Below are 14,695 nucleotides of genomic sequence, written 5' to 3' on the forward strand. Positions count from 1 at the left end.
CTCATTCGCAATATAGATACTTACAGTATTACTTCAAATCACACCTGTGTGAAGTGAGTGGCGCTCTTATCATCATACATCATCATGACATCATCACGTTCCGGCCAATCACAATTGTCGTCTTCACCTTTCTGTCCTCACCTTTTATCCTCAATATGTTGCTTCAGCCAATCAAATCATCGCTTCACACGAACATACAAAGCTGGGCGTAGGAGGGGCCCTCAAAAAAGCAATAAAAGTTAAAAAAAATAAAGTAAAGTAAAATAAGTTAATGAAGTAGCCATCGTTTTTCCACCGCTGGCCCTGAGCCAACCTCTTCCACATCTCAGCCTGAGTTGAACCGGGTTCGAGTGGTGTATAAGCCCCTCCCACAGCCACAGAGCCCTGCCCACTTCCCCCAGACACATATAAAAGGCTCTCCACGGAGAGAAGGAGGCAATCAGAGCTGATCTCTACCAGTGTGCAGTTCAGAGAGAGAGAGAGAGAGAGAGAGAGGCTGCTGAGGTCTCTCTGCCTCACAGCCCACCACTGCACGCACGCACGCAAGCATATACACACAGCAACACGTGCACATAGTGTATACACACACACACACACACACAACCTAATGGAGTACTACTGTAGCCTACTGCTCTGGATCTGTGGCCAGATGCTGGGTGAGTTAAAGAACTGTGTGTGTGTGTGTGTGTGTGTGTGTGTGTGTGTGTGTGTGTGTGTGTGTGTGTGTGTGTGTGTGTGTGTGTGTAAATGAACACGCATCTCTACATTAGTCTGAATACTTTGGCAGTGTTAAAATTGCACGATAACTGCTCGTTTTATAGCCATCCTGAAATTAATACTTAATTTATACTGGAGAGCCACAGGGATGTGTTGCAGGGCTCATCAACATGTCCAAATGTGTATTGTATGTCCGTGGCAAAGACTTGGTCTTGTCTGTGGCAAATTCTAGAATTTATTTATTATAATGTTCATATTTTGAACACCTAATGACACTGATTTGCTACCACACTATGTGGTACATTAGGCGAGTCCAACTAGTACCAGTGGTTCTCAAATGTTTTATTTGACTCTGAGAGTGTACGAATGGAACCAAATAGTATAGTATAGTAGATGGTATATATAGATAGTATTTTAGACAGCTCGTTACGTAGACAGCACTAGAATTGCATTTTATGTAGTCATAGCACTTTATAGTACACATGCATATTGTATAATATATAATATAGTATAGTATGTATAGTTGACATAGATACTCCACTGTTACGTTTTTAGTTTATACATGATTCATGATAACTACTTTTTATATATGTTTTTGCTTAAATGTAAGGATCAAGCAATGCTCTGGATCAAGAGCGTCTGCTAAATACCTAAATTGTAAATAGACCCGTACAGGCCGTCCATGTGGTTCCATTTGTACACTCTCAGAGTTACAGACATCTTATGGTCATTGAGGGTTACACTGTAGTTACAGACATCTTATGGTCATTGAGGGTTACACTGTAGTTACAGACATCTTATGGTCATTGAGGGTTACACTGTAGTTACAGACATCTTATGGTCATTGAGGGTTACACTGTAGTTACAGACATCTAATGGTCATTGAGGGTTACACTGTAGTTACAGACATCTAATGGTCATTGAGGGTTACACTGTAGTTACAGACATCTAATGGTCATTGAGGGTTACACTGTAGTTACAGACATCTTATGGTCATTGAGGGTTACACTGTAGTTACAGACATCTTATGGTCATTGAGGGTTACACTGTAGTTACAGACATCTTATGGTTTTGATTGATTGAAATATTTATTAACAGTTTGTAGAATTTACAGTACATTTTAAGCACAAACTCAATACAAAGACTGTCAACTGTGAGTGGACGACCCAATTAAGCATTACACTTGTTTACAACAGGGTCCACATTGTTCAATTCATCAAAACATTTAAAGACATACAGACATTTAGAGACATGGTCATTGAGGGTTAGCACTTTGATGTGTTTCTGGTTATATATTATCGTCCACCCGTTGTGTATACACGTCTGGGCAGAATGACACATGTCCACCACAAGGTGATGTTGTCTTCTGCTCAGGTCTGCTGAGGTGCTCTAGTCTCTGCTGAGGTGATCTAGTCTCTGCTGAGGTGATCTAGTCTCTGCTGAGGTGATCTAGTCTCTGCTGAGGTGATCTAGTCTCTGCTGAGGTGATCTAGTCTCTGCTGAGGTGCTCTAGTCTCTGCTGAGGTGATCTAGTCTCTGCTGAGGTGATCTAGTCTCTGCTGAGGTGATCTAGTCTCTGCTGAGGTGATCTAGTCTCTGCTGAGGTGCTCTAGTCTCTGCTGAGGTGATCTAGTCTCTGCTGAGGTGGTTTAGTCTCTGCTGAGGTGGTTTAGTCTCTGCTGAGGTGATCTAGTCTCTGCTGAGGTGATGTTGTCTTCTGCTCAGGTCTGCTGAGGTGATCTAGTCTCTGCTGAGGTGATCTAGTCTCTGCTGAGGTGATCTAGTCTCTGCTGAGGTGATCATCTAGTCTCTGCTGAGGTGATCTAGTCTCTGCTGAGGTGATCTAGTCTCTGCTGAGGTGATCTAGTCTCTGCTGAGGTGATCTAGTCTCTGTTGAGGTGCTCTAGTCTCTACTGAGGTGATCTAGTCTCTACTGAGGTGATCTAGTCTCTGTTGAGGTGCTCTAGTCTCTGCTGAGGTGATCTAGTCTCTGTTGAGGTGATCTAGTCTCTAGTCTCTACTGAGGTGATCTAGTATCTAGTCTCTACTGAGGTGATCTAGTCTCTAGTCTCTACTGAGGTGATCTAGTCTCTACTGAGGTGATCTAGTCTCTGCTGAGGTGATCTAGTCTCTACTGAGGTGATCTAGTCTCTAGTCTCTACTGAGGTGATCTAGTCTCTGCTGAGGTGATCTAGTCTCTGCTGAGGTGATCTAGTCTCTACTGAGGTGATCTAGTCTCTGCTGAGGTGATCTAGTCTCTGTTGAGGTGATCTAATAATAAATAATAATAAAACTTTATTTGTATAGCACCTTTCATGACATAAAATGCAGCTCAAAGTGATTTTCAGAGCAATGGAGAAAAAAAGAAAAGAAAAGCAAGGCATAAACATAAAAAAGACCAGTAATGCAATACAGTGAGGACATGATTAACAAAAAATAATAAAAGATCAATTAAAAGCAAGGGTGTAGAAGTGGGTCTTGAGCTGTGCTTTAAAAATGTCTACACGAACAACCTGACGAAGGTACAGTGGGAGTTTGTCCCATGCCGTCGGCCCGTAGAAGCAAAAAGCTGCTTCCCCGTATGTTTTAGTTGCCATTTTTTTAGGCAAAGCGAGCAGGCCACCAGTGGAAGACCTTAGGGGGCAGTTTGGGGCATATTTAGGCAGGCAGTCATGTATGTAGGAAGGTTTGGGACATATTTAGGCAGGCAGTCATGTAGGTAGGAAGGCTTGGGACATATTTAGGCAGGCAGTCATGTAGGTAGGAAGGTTTGGGACATATTTAGGCAGGCAGTCATGTAGGTAGGAAGGTTTGGGACATATTTAGGCAGGCAGTCATGTAGGTAGGAAGGTTTGGGACATATTTAGGCAGGCAGTCATGTAGGTAGGAAGGCTTGGGACATATTTAGGCAGGCAGTCATGTAGGTAGGAAGGTGCGAGACCATTGAGAGCTTTATAGTCTCTGCTGAGGTCCTCTAGTCTCTGCCTCTCATTGGAAACAGACGTGTAGAATTCTTTCACATGAAAGCCGAGGCTACATTATATATCTTTTCACAATCAAGTGGTCAGAATTCTTTCCAGTTTCACTGGAGGGGAGGTGAGGGGAGGGGGACTGGAGGGGAGGTGTTGGTGATCGTCCAGAACCGGGCTCAATTACCGGTGAAATCACAATACCATGCACGCAGCAACAAGCCCAGACCGCCGCAAAGGGTCTCTCTCTCTCTCTGTGTGTGCGTGTGCGTGTGCGTGTGTGCGCGAGTACACACACATTGGCGTCAGTACATTGGCATTCTATTCTATGGATCACACAAAAAGTGTTGTGCCGAGCACACTTAAAGTGTTGTGGTTGTGCCGAGCACACTTAGGCTTCACTCACACCTGCACAACAGATTGTTGTATAGCTGATGCATGAGACTTGTTTACTGATGCAAGCTCACAATTCATTTCCAATGGGAGTCACATGGTTTGACACAACATTTTTGTTGTATGAGGGGATGGGGTTGCAGTCGAAACACAGCCGAAAGCCGCACAACACAAATGTTGTGTCAAACTTTTGACACAACATTGTTTATATCTAGCATCCAACAATATTGTATGCTAGATGCGAAGGTGTGAGTGAGGCCTTACAGTAGCTCGCTAATGTACAAGCACACAAATGAAAATGTATCAAATTGGGACAATGCCATCTACAGTATAATGGCAGACATCTCCATAACATAACATACTGTAAAGCAGGAACACGATATGCCCACATCCCAGTTTCACAATACGGTGCTGGATCCAAAATTGAAGAAAAAAGTGGAATGTCCACACACGATATAATTCTGCTCCCCGTCTTTTTTATTTCAACCTATAAATACAACAACGTTTCGCCCCTCCGGGCTTTGCGAAATGTTGTTGTATTTATAGGTTGAAATAAAAAAGACGGGGAGCAGAATTATATCGTGTGTGGACATTCCACTTTTTTCTTCATTTAGACATCTCCATAACAGCCAGGTGTTATTATGTGTAACTTAATATATTGTAATTTACAATATGATGTAACCAGTAACCACACATATACAAGTTGTGGTCATAACATGCTGACGCCAAACGATACTATATAGTCTTTCATATTGTGTTTGCCTTGACAGTCAATCATATTGAGGTCAATACAGGGCCTTTAGGATTAATTTGAATCATTGATTTAAAACCCAAACGTCTATCAATTTTGTAAATACGAATATCTAAAGAAATACTGGCGGAGGAATGGGAATCTTTTGTAAATATTTACTTTGACTGTGGAATTGTGTTGAAAGCAGAGATTCCTTTGGACATGAAGCCGCGCAGAGTGGAAGAAATGACACTAAAATACACTAAATTTATTTTGCACTAAAAGAAATGCAGATAGTCTGTGAGGAGAGAGACGTATAGTGGAAACCTGATAGATAGATAGATAGATAGATAGATAGATAGATAGATAGATAGATAGATAGATAGATAGATAGATAGATAGATAGATAGATAGCTAGATAGCTAGATAGATCCATCTTCAACCGCTTTCAGCGTGAAACCAAGCATATAAATTAGACATCACGTCGCCATTTGTTTGGCCGACAACATCAACTGTAGATTTAGTCGATTAAAATCTTTTTTTTTGTATTCTTACAGTTATAACTCTTTAGAGGTTCATTTGGTTGATTAAAAGTGTCAATATTTAGCTTACAGTAGCAGTGTCCAGTTCAGTTGGCTGTACATACATAATAGCTTACAGTAGCAGTGTCCAGTTCAGTTGGCTGTACATACATAATAGCTTACAGTAGCAGTGTCCAGTTCAGTTGGCTGTACTGTGCATACACATAGCTTACAGTAGCAGTGTCCAGTTCAGTTGGCTGTACTGTACATGTATACACATTCCAACTCTTTCCCCCAAAGGATTAATTCACTGATTAGCCTAATGCTAATTATACGGCTTTGCTACTGAAAATAAGAGTCCATCAGAGGAACTCTATCTATTCAGGGAATCTGAATATAAATAACTTATAACATCTTGGGCAAATGTCCTCTTTTCTCACTGACGATCTACTGAGTTGCCAATGGCTGGAAATGGTTCTCTCAAACGGCACATCTGTACAGCACCAACGCTGAGCGTACAGTAGCGTGCCCAGTTCAGTTGGCTGTTATACATTCAGATGGTTTATCTTGGCCTCAGGCACTGGAGTCATAATGTCATAATGTATCAAAACGGGCCAAAGGTTTATTGCCCATTATGAAGTATCTTTCCAGAGAAAACTGTTTTACCGGGAACTGGATTGATGGAATATTAGAGACATGCATCTTTTCTTCTTGACAGGAGACATTCCGCCGTGTAGTCTGAAGACTCACCTCTTCAGACTCCGTAGCACTTGAGAAAACTGTTTTACCGGGAACTGGATTGATGGAATATTAGAGACATGCATCTTTTCTTCTTGACAGGAGACATTCCGCCGTATAATCTGAAGACTCACCTCTTCAGAACTCCGTAGCACTTGCCCTAGCCTCGACGACCTTGCTGCAGGCGTATGCAAAGGCTAAAGATGTCATTTAGCATGTTACGTAGAGTAGACTGACGCCAGGTCTTCATGTTATGTAGACTGACTGATGCCAGGGGCCTGTTCCACGAAACTTGGATTAACTAATCCAGGATTTAGGCCAAAACCAGGCTTTTTAAATCCTGGTCTTTACAGCCTGGTTCATTCCGTTCCACTAAAGCCAAGCGAGGCTTAGAATGGGCGGATTTAGCGAGCCAGGATCATAAAACCTGGCTGAATAGACAGCCTGGATTTTTGTCTCTAGACCCATTCGGTGGAACACAGATTTACCGATCCTTCTTCTTCATGGGGTATTATGGCAGTTTGCGTCCTTAATAGTTGCATTACTGCCCCCTTCTGTATATCTCAGTATCTTTACTAATCTATTCAAGACTTACTGATACAAGGACTTAAGCTTCTAAAATAAATACTGCTGCTGTAATTAAAGAGAGAACATACTCTCAATAGTGGATAGACTGAATGCTAACTACCCCAAAAATATAGTTTACATTTTACCACTACTATTAACTTAAGACATAATTCTTAATATTGTAAGCATAATGATATTGTTGCATTGTGATATTTGGCCATAGCTCCCTCCTCTGAGGGAGCTACCTTTGGGGAAGGGGGTTGTTGTCCAGACACGGGCCAGACTGGTGAACTGTGGGTCATGGATTCAATAGTGGGTGAAACGTTACAACGGTAATATGTTGTAAAACAATGAGTAATGGTACTATTTAGTGGTTTTCACTTTTCCAAAAAAAAAAGAAATCATATAATATAATGTAATATAATATAATAATTCTTCTTAACCGTGCACTTGCATGACAGCAAACCTATTCTGGGGAACATTCACCAAAAGCAGCTGATCTAAAAGCTCACAAGCTGTCATTATGTTGTGCAGCCTATATATTTTGGTTATTTGATTTTATATAGTGCTTAAATTAGTCCTTTAATGCAGACCGATAAAAATAAGGCAACATAAACCCATAATAATTGAATAAGTGTGGAAAACATCATTGGTTTGCCTCAACATACCCAGGTTAACTGGTTAAATTTATCTGGCAAGATTAACCAGCTTTCATGAAACCGGTTAATCACTGATCCAGGATATATTAAAACAGGATATCTGTTAAATCCAAGTTTCGTGAAACGGGCCCCTGGTCTTCATGTTATGTAGACAGACGCCAGGTCTTCCTATAGTGTAGTGTTTATATTTTCAATGTATTCTACTGTTAGACTGATGATGTCAGGTTCTTAGCTTGCTTATGACTCTAGATGGACTATTTCTGTGTATTTGATGCATTACCTTTTGTTACATTACCATGTGTTGTTCTTGCTTACTGTAAATCGCTCTGGATTAAGAGCGTCTGATAAAGGCCTACATTGTAAATTGTAGTGTTTTGCGTAGCAGAAGTGTGATGGTTTTTGGCTGGCCAGATGGGGGCAGCAGTGACCCACTCACTGGTGCCCCCATCTGGCCAGCGCCCGGCAGCCTTGAGCAAAGAGCCTCTAGAACAAGAGACGAAACTCCCATTTAATGCCATAGCAACAAACAGCGCCATTCTGCCATTTTGGAGTGATGACGCAACTTCCGGTTAACTTTTTTTTATCCTATACCTAACATATATTATTATTATTATTGATTTACTCATTTATCATATCTATGAATGGATCAAAGGAGAAATTAGTAATATATTCAGAATGCCAGGGTGCATGTGTGCGCATGCATGTAGATGTATATGCACGTGCGTGAGACCGTGCATGTTTACGTGCGTGTTTGAGGTTTGTTTATCTGGGCGTGATGGTCGGCCGGTCCGGTACACAGAAAACCCGGCAACAAGGTTCCGACCCGGCTTCACAAAGCTGCTGATATTATACTGGGAGTGTTAAATGGCTCTGCACGTTTAGGAGCTTGAGATGGAAAGTGGATTCTCCTGCCATGTTTTCTTTTCTGCCCCTGTGCCTGCCTTTCTTTTTCTTGGGTCAGTCAGACACCAGCACAGCTGTTCTTTTTTCTCTTTTATTTTTATCCCACCATTTTTGCAACCCATTTTTTTCCACCAGTGTCAATTATCTAAAGTAATCCTGGGCGTAATCATCATCATCATCATCATCATTTTTCGACCGCGGTCGAGATCATGGATTTCACAACGCCATGCCAGACTTCCCGGTCCTTCATTGCCATCCCCAGTTCCTGCTTACTGATGCATGTGTCCCTATAGCGAATCAGGGAATGTCATCAGGGAATGACAGATTTCTACCTCTGGTCTGCTTTGAGGCAGGGCTCCAGGACTCCAGAGAAGAAGGGAAAGATATACACTCCCTCTGCCAACCTGGGGAGAGCAACGGACTGACCTCATGCTTCCTTCTATGCATGAGTAGTCAGTTCTTGTGGACGGAAATCGAGATTCCCGTTTGAGCAAGAATCGTGCAGCTAGATACTGTCAGCCCCAAAACACTTTTTATTTTTTACAATTTATGTTTATCAAGAGTGCATCTACTTCCATAACGATCTATTTAAAAATAAACGTTATATTTCCAGATAAGCGAGGCCTTTCAGGATAAGATCTTGACCGCATGGATGAAAGGAGTGCTTGAGCACACGTGCACTATTCATGCAACAGGAAATGAGCAGAGTGGAGAATGTGTCAATATTTAGAGGAACGGTAGACGATTGTTGCATGAATGAATGGATTAATGAATGAATGGAGCGTTTTCATGAAGCAGAACAAATTGACTGTTTGTGTGAAGGCTTGGATGGAGGTTGTTGTTAGTCAGTAGTAGTGAAAATATATCTTTTTTTACCTAAGTAAAAGTATAGGCTATCAATACTGCATTGTAGAAATACTCTGTTACAAGTTAAAGTCCAGAATTAAAACTTTACTTGAGTAAAAGTACAAAAGTGTTTGTATCAAAATGATTTAGTTTAAAGTACCAAAAGCAAAAAGTTCGCAAATATTATGTATACAAATGTTTTCATATAAAACCCAGCTAAATGATAATTTGGAAACAAATGGACCCTTATGGGTCTGTAACTCAGAGAGTGTACAAATTGAACCAAATGGACCTGGTTCCATTTGTATGCTCTCAGAGTTAAATTAGCATTGATTTTACAATATTAATTGGGGGTCCCAGAGATAGAAATGCTATTAAATGGGGTCCGTAGACTAATCAGTGTCAAACTGGGGGTCCTTGAAATTAAACGGGTTGAAAATCACTGCTAGAGCCATGAAGATTTTCTCTTATGGGGGGTCCCTGACAATGGCATATATTTTCAAACGGGGGTCCTTGACATGAAAACGTTTGGGAACCACTGTCCTAAAGGCCATTCACGAAATAGAACAGCTACAATGTTGTAGGAAAGTGTTTTTTTTTTTTTTACACAAATCACCTCTTCTGGGCGCACAAAACATTTTCAGATGGGGGTCCACGGCCAGATATATATCCATTTGGGGGTCTGTAGCAACTCATAATGTAATAAGGGCTCAAAAAGGCTCATAATGTAATAAGTTAAATGTAATAAAAACTCAATGTAATAATCAGCTCATAATGTAATAAAATCATGAGCGCATAACGTAATAACAGATTTTTCAAAAAAAGACGTGTTACATTATGAGTTGCCTTAATAGGCAGCTCATAATGTAATAAAAGTTCATAATGTAATAATGGCCCATATTGGTGAGAAAAGTCTTACACTGTCATTGTTATTACCTCTGTTGACAAATGTAGACTTTCATATGGCCCATATAGTCTTACACTGTCATTGTTATTACCTCTGTTGACAAATGTAGACTTTCATATGGCCCATATAGTCTTACACTGTCATTGTTATTACCTCTGTTGACAAATGTAGACTTTCATATGGCCCATATAGTCTTACACTGTCATTGTTATTACCTCTGTTGACAAATGTAGACTTTCATATCTTCACCTTATTAAACTAATTGCCTAAGTCATTTTTTGCCAAAAAAAATCTTTGGGCCTAAATCACCACCTGGTGATGCTGGCCACCTCTGGTAAAATCGCCCGAGCCCTAATGTAAAAGGCCTTCCTGTTACACCCTATTAAAACAATGGCCTATGTCAAGAGGGAGACTTTGGCCATATTATTTTGCCTACGTCATAATAAAATGTGCCATTTTAACACACCTTTCAAAATGGGACTGAATGGGAGGTACTGTTACTATGGGACTGATAGAATGGGACTGAATGGGAGTGAAAGGGAGGTACTGTTACTATGGGACTGATACTATGGGAGTGCATGGGACTGAATGGGAGTGAATGGGAGGTACTGTTACTATGGGACTGATATAATGGGACTGAATGGGAGTGAAAGGGAGGTACTGTTACTATGGGACTGATACTATGGGAGTGCATGGGAGTGAATGGGAGTGAATGGGAGGTATTGTTACTATGAGACTGATACTATGGGACTGAATGGGAGTGAATGATCTTGTCCCAGTGGAAGCAGCTTGTGTCGCAGATCTCGAGGGCACTCGAAGGATGATGATGGGAGTGAATGGGAGTGAATGTGACTGAATGGGAGGTACTGTTACTATGGGACTGACACGATAGGAGTGAATGGGACTGAATCGGAGTGAATGGGGTGTACTGTTACTATGTGACTGAATGGGAGTGAATAAAAGTGAATGGGAGTGAATGGGGGAGTGAATGGGACTGAATCGGAGTGAATGGGAGGTACTGTTACTATGGGACTGTCACTCCCATTCACTCTCATTCAGAGTGAAAGGGAGTGAATGGTAGGTACTGTTACTATGGGACTGTCACTCCCATTCACTCCCATTCAGAGTGAAAGGGAGTGAATGGGAGTGAATGGGACTGAATGGGAGTGAGGGAGTGAATGGGAGGTACTGTTACTATGGGACTGTCACTCCCATTCAGTCCCATTCACTCCCATAGTATCAGTCCCATAGTAACAGTACCTCCCATTCAGTCCCATTCACTCCCATTCAGTCCCAATCACTCCCATTCAGTCGCATTCAGTCCCATAGTATCAGTCCCATAGTAACAGTACCTCCCATTCACTCCCATTCAGTCCCATTCAGTACCATTCACTCCCATAGTAACAGTACCTCTCATTCAGTCCCATTCACTCCCATTCACTCCAAATTCACTCCCATTCACTCCCCTTCAGTGTCAAATGTCTTTGTTCTCTGATATTATTTTAAACACTCTGTGGCTGACCCTAAACCATGGTTCATTAAAAAATAATTGGAATAAAACATTTTGCCTAAGTCACTTACTGCAGAAGTAATTTGGCCTAAATAACGTTTATAATTGCCTAAGTTAAAATGGCATGTTCAGATATTGGCCCAAGTCATTTTATCCTTACATGTTACATGATTGACATACACCTTTATTTGTATGTCAATAGTCCTATTTTTTCATATTTTTAGTTTAATTAGTTTAATAAGGTGACGATATGGAAGTCTACATTTGTCAACAGAGGTAATAACAATGACAGTGTAAGACTTTTCTCACCAATATGGGCCATTATTACATTATGAACTTTTATTACATTATGAGCTGCCTATTAAGGCAACTCATAATGTAACACGTCTTTTTTTGAAAAATCTGTTATTACGTTATGCGCTCATGATTTTATTACATTATGAGCTGATTATTACATTATGAGTTTTTATTACATTTAACTTATTACATTATGAGCCTTTTTGAGCCCTTATTACATTATGAGTTGCTATTACATTATGAGTTGCTACAGGGTCCTTTCAGATGGGGGTCCACGGCCAGATTTATAGCAACTCATAATGTAACAACTGCTCATGATGTAATAAGGGCTCAAAAAGGCTCATAATGTTAAATGTAATAAAAACTCATAATGTAATAATCAGCTCATAATGTAATAAAATCATGAGCGCATAACGTAATAACAGATTTTTCTATAAAATACGTGTTACGTTATGAGTTGCTACAGGGTCCTTGGCACGAACCTGTTTGAGAACCACTAAGCCAGTGGTTCTCAAACAGGTTCATTCTGACCTGAGATCAGATTCTAAAAATGTCTTCTACATCCTGACAGTTTTCTGAAAAATCTGTTTCTATGTCAGTCGTTCTTCGATTTTTCTAAAAATAGCAGACCTACGAGCTTGTAGATCTGATCTTTTTCAATAGCTAAAGCATAACATCAACACCAAAAGGGGTTCCTGCCCAAAATGGGTTAAATTCTGGAACTCTGCTAAAGCCTGGCTCCTGCAGCAACGCTGTCGTGCCAATAATCAATAATCACTGTAAATTTGAAATGCTTAATTGCTTAATTGTAATGGTTTCGTTGCTCTTTGCAGTGTGTTAAACTTCACACTTGTACAGTAAAAGTGCACTGTTGATTCTGACTTAGTTTTAGTGATAGACAGTCTTTTGAGCAAAAATGTATTTAGTTTGAGTCATATTTTAGTCATCTGAAATGTTTTAGTTTGAGTCGACTAAATCTACAGTTGATGTTGTCGACAAAACAATATTTTGGCGGTGCCTTGATGGCGTCGTAATGGCAGATTTTACACTTGGTTGCATGCTGGAAATAGCAGATCTACAAGCTCACAACGCCACAATGCCAAGCATTGTGAGCTTGCAGATCTGCTATCTTCAGAGCACACTAGTCTAGTGTTTATCGAAATTGTCAATACATTCAGTCCTAGTTTTAGTGTTCATAGCTTAGTTCATAGCTTAGTTTCTATGTAGTGTTTATTACGTTTTCGTCAGAGAAAAAAGGTAGTCGACGATCATTCATTTTGTCATAGTTTTAAAGTTCGACCCTGGTAAAGTGAATTCTAGTGTGCCCATCCGGGCGCCGTGCGCCGTCATTAACACTCCTCCCAGACGCTGCGTATCTGTGAGTTCAGGAAGGAATGTGGTCCACTTGTACTTGTTGTTAAGGAAGTTTGTCTTAAATAAATACAGCTGTTGCAGCTTCTACGCCGTGACACACCGCACGGTCCGTACCAATAATGTGATGGTACACAAACACAGCCAGGAATCATATACTGTAGTACATTATATTAGGGGTGTAATATGATACAGTAACTGTCTGCATCCGTCTGGGAAAACTCAGATGGAGAGTGGAGATAATAAAATGTTTGAAAATACCCAACATACAAACTCCAGAGCAAATAAAAGGTCGTCATTGTTGTAAACTCTAAGTACTGACCCCTCGTCTGGTTTGACAGACAGGTAGTGTGTGCCGGCAGGGTGGTGTGTGGTTCTGACAGACAGGTAGTGTGTGCCGGCTGGGTGGTGTGTGGTTCTGACAGACTGGTAGTGTGTGCTTCTGGGTGGTGTGTGACAATCCGGTTGAAGTATACCTTTGGTACGGCGACAGTGGCGACGGGCCCGGGAGTACAATAACGCGACAGGAGACAGTATCACGCTAAAGGTTCACAAAGTTTATTACACACAACAGGAACATACAGTATATAGAGCTGGATCCCAACTGACGTGACCACAAGATATCAGACATAATAACGTGCCTACCTACTGCAGCAAGGCTGACCTTGCTGTCACCGAGATGTCTCTCGTAGCCTAACTATTAAAGTATGCTACAGTTCAGGCAGTATGCTGTGCTCTCACGTACAAGTACACAGCCATGGGCGATCAGATTACAACCGTCATTAAGACACTTCAACACATACTGTATATACTGTATAGGACAACAACACAGTGAAATGAATAGTCCTCATTTAGACACTGCCACAGTGAATGAGTGAAATAAATGTTATGTCTGCTTTTAAACGTTGTTGATCGTTCCTTCACCTTGTTGTTTACTTAACTCTGAGCTGGACTTCCTCAGGACTGGACTTGACCCGAGAGAGAGAGAGAGAGAGAGAGAGAGAGAGAGAGAGAGAGAGAGAGAGAGAGAGAGAGAGAGGGAGAGGGGGGAGAGGGGGAGAGAGAGAGAGAGAGAGAGAGAGAGAGAGCTGTGACTGAGGGTATGGTGGGGGAGAATTAAACCCAGTATATGGATAATTGGATATAAGAGAGGGCGTGTGTGTGCGTGCGTGCGGTTATTGCTACGCAAAATGAAAATAATCCATGATGACTAAACTATATCGACACCTTTGTCAACAAATAAACTCATTTCAAAAGACCATGAATAAATGTATATTCGTTGCTGTCGGGAGGTAACCTCATAACTCAATTTTTGAGGTTTTTGATTTATTTTGGGAGTAAATCAGTGCTATTGAACACCCTTTACGTCTGTGTGTTGTTTCGAAAATCAGTGCTATTGAACACCCTTTACGTCTGTGTGTTGTTCCATAAATCAGTGCTATTGAACACCCTTTACGTCTGTGTGTTGTTCCATAAATCAGTGCTATTGAACACCCTTTACGTCTGTGTGTTGTTTCGAAAATATTGAACCAATGGAAAGTAGTAAAAAGTGCTTTGGAAAAAACCT

At 41.0% G+C, this 14,695-nt stretch overlaps 2 protein-coding genes across 3 annotated transcripts in view; one reads left to right on the forward strand and one right to left on the reverse strand.

Moving 5' to 3' along the window:
- Positions 1 to 14,695, reverse strand: part of atxn1l (ataxin 1-like) — a 303,220-nt gene that overhangs the window by 9,955 nt on the left and 278,570 nt on the right. The window lies entirely within an intron of this gene.
- The window catches only part of itga11a (integrin, alpha 11a), a 95,230-nt gene continuing 80,988 nt past the window's right edge, over positions 454 to 14,695 (forward strand). For both annotated transcript variants that reach the window (XM_083758392.1, XM_083758393.1), the window contains exon 1: positions 454 to 656. In XM_083758392.1, the coding sequence (XP_083614518.1) occupies positions 608 to 656 (49 nt within the window). In that variant the 5' untranslated portion in view covers positions 454 to 607. The remainder of the gene's footprint in view (positions 657 to 14,695) is intronic.

This window comes from Protomyctophum parallelum (assembly GCF_964188405.1).
Source record: "Protomyctophum parallelum genome assembly, chromosome: 2".
NCBI lineage: Eukaryota > Metazoa > Chordata > Actinopteri > Myctophiformes > Myctophidae > Protomyctophum > Protomyctophum parallelum.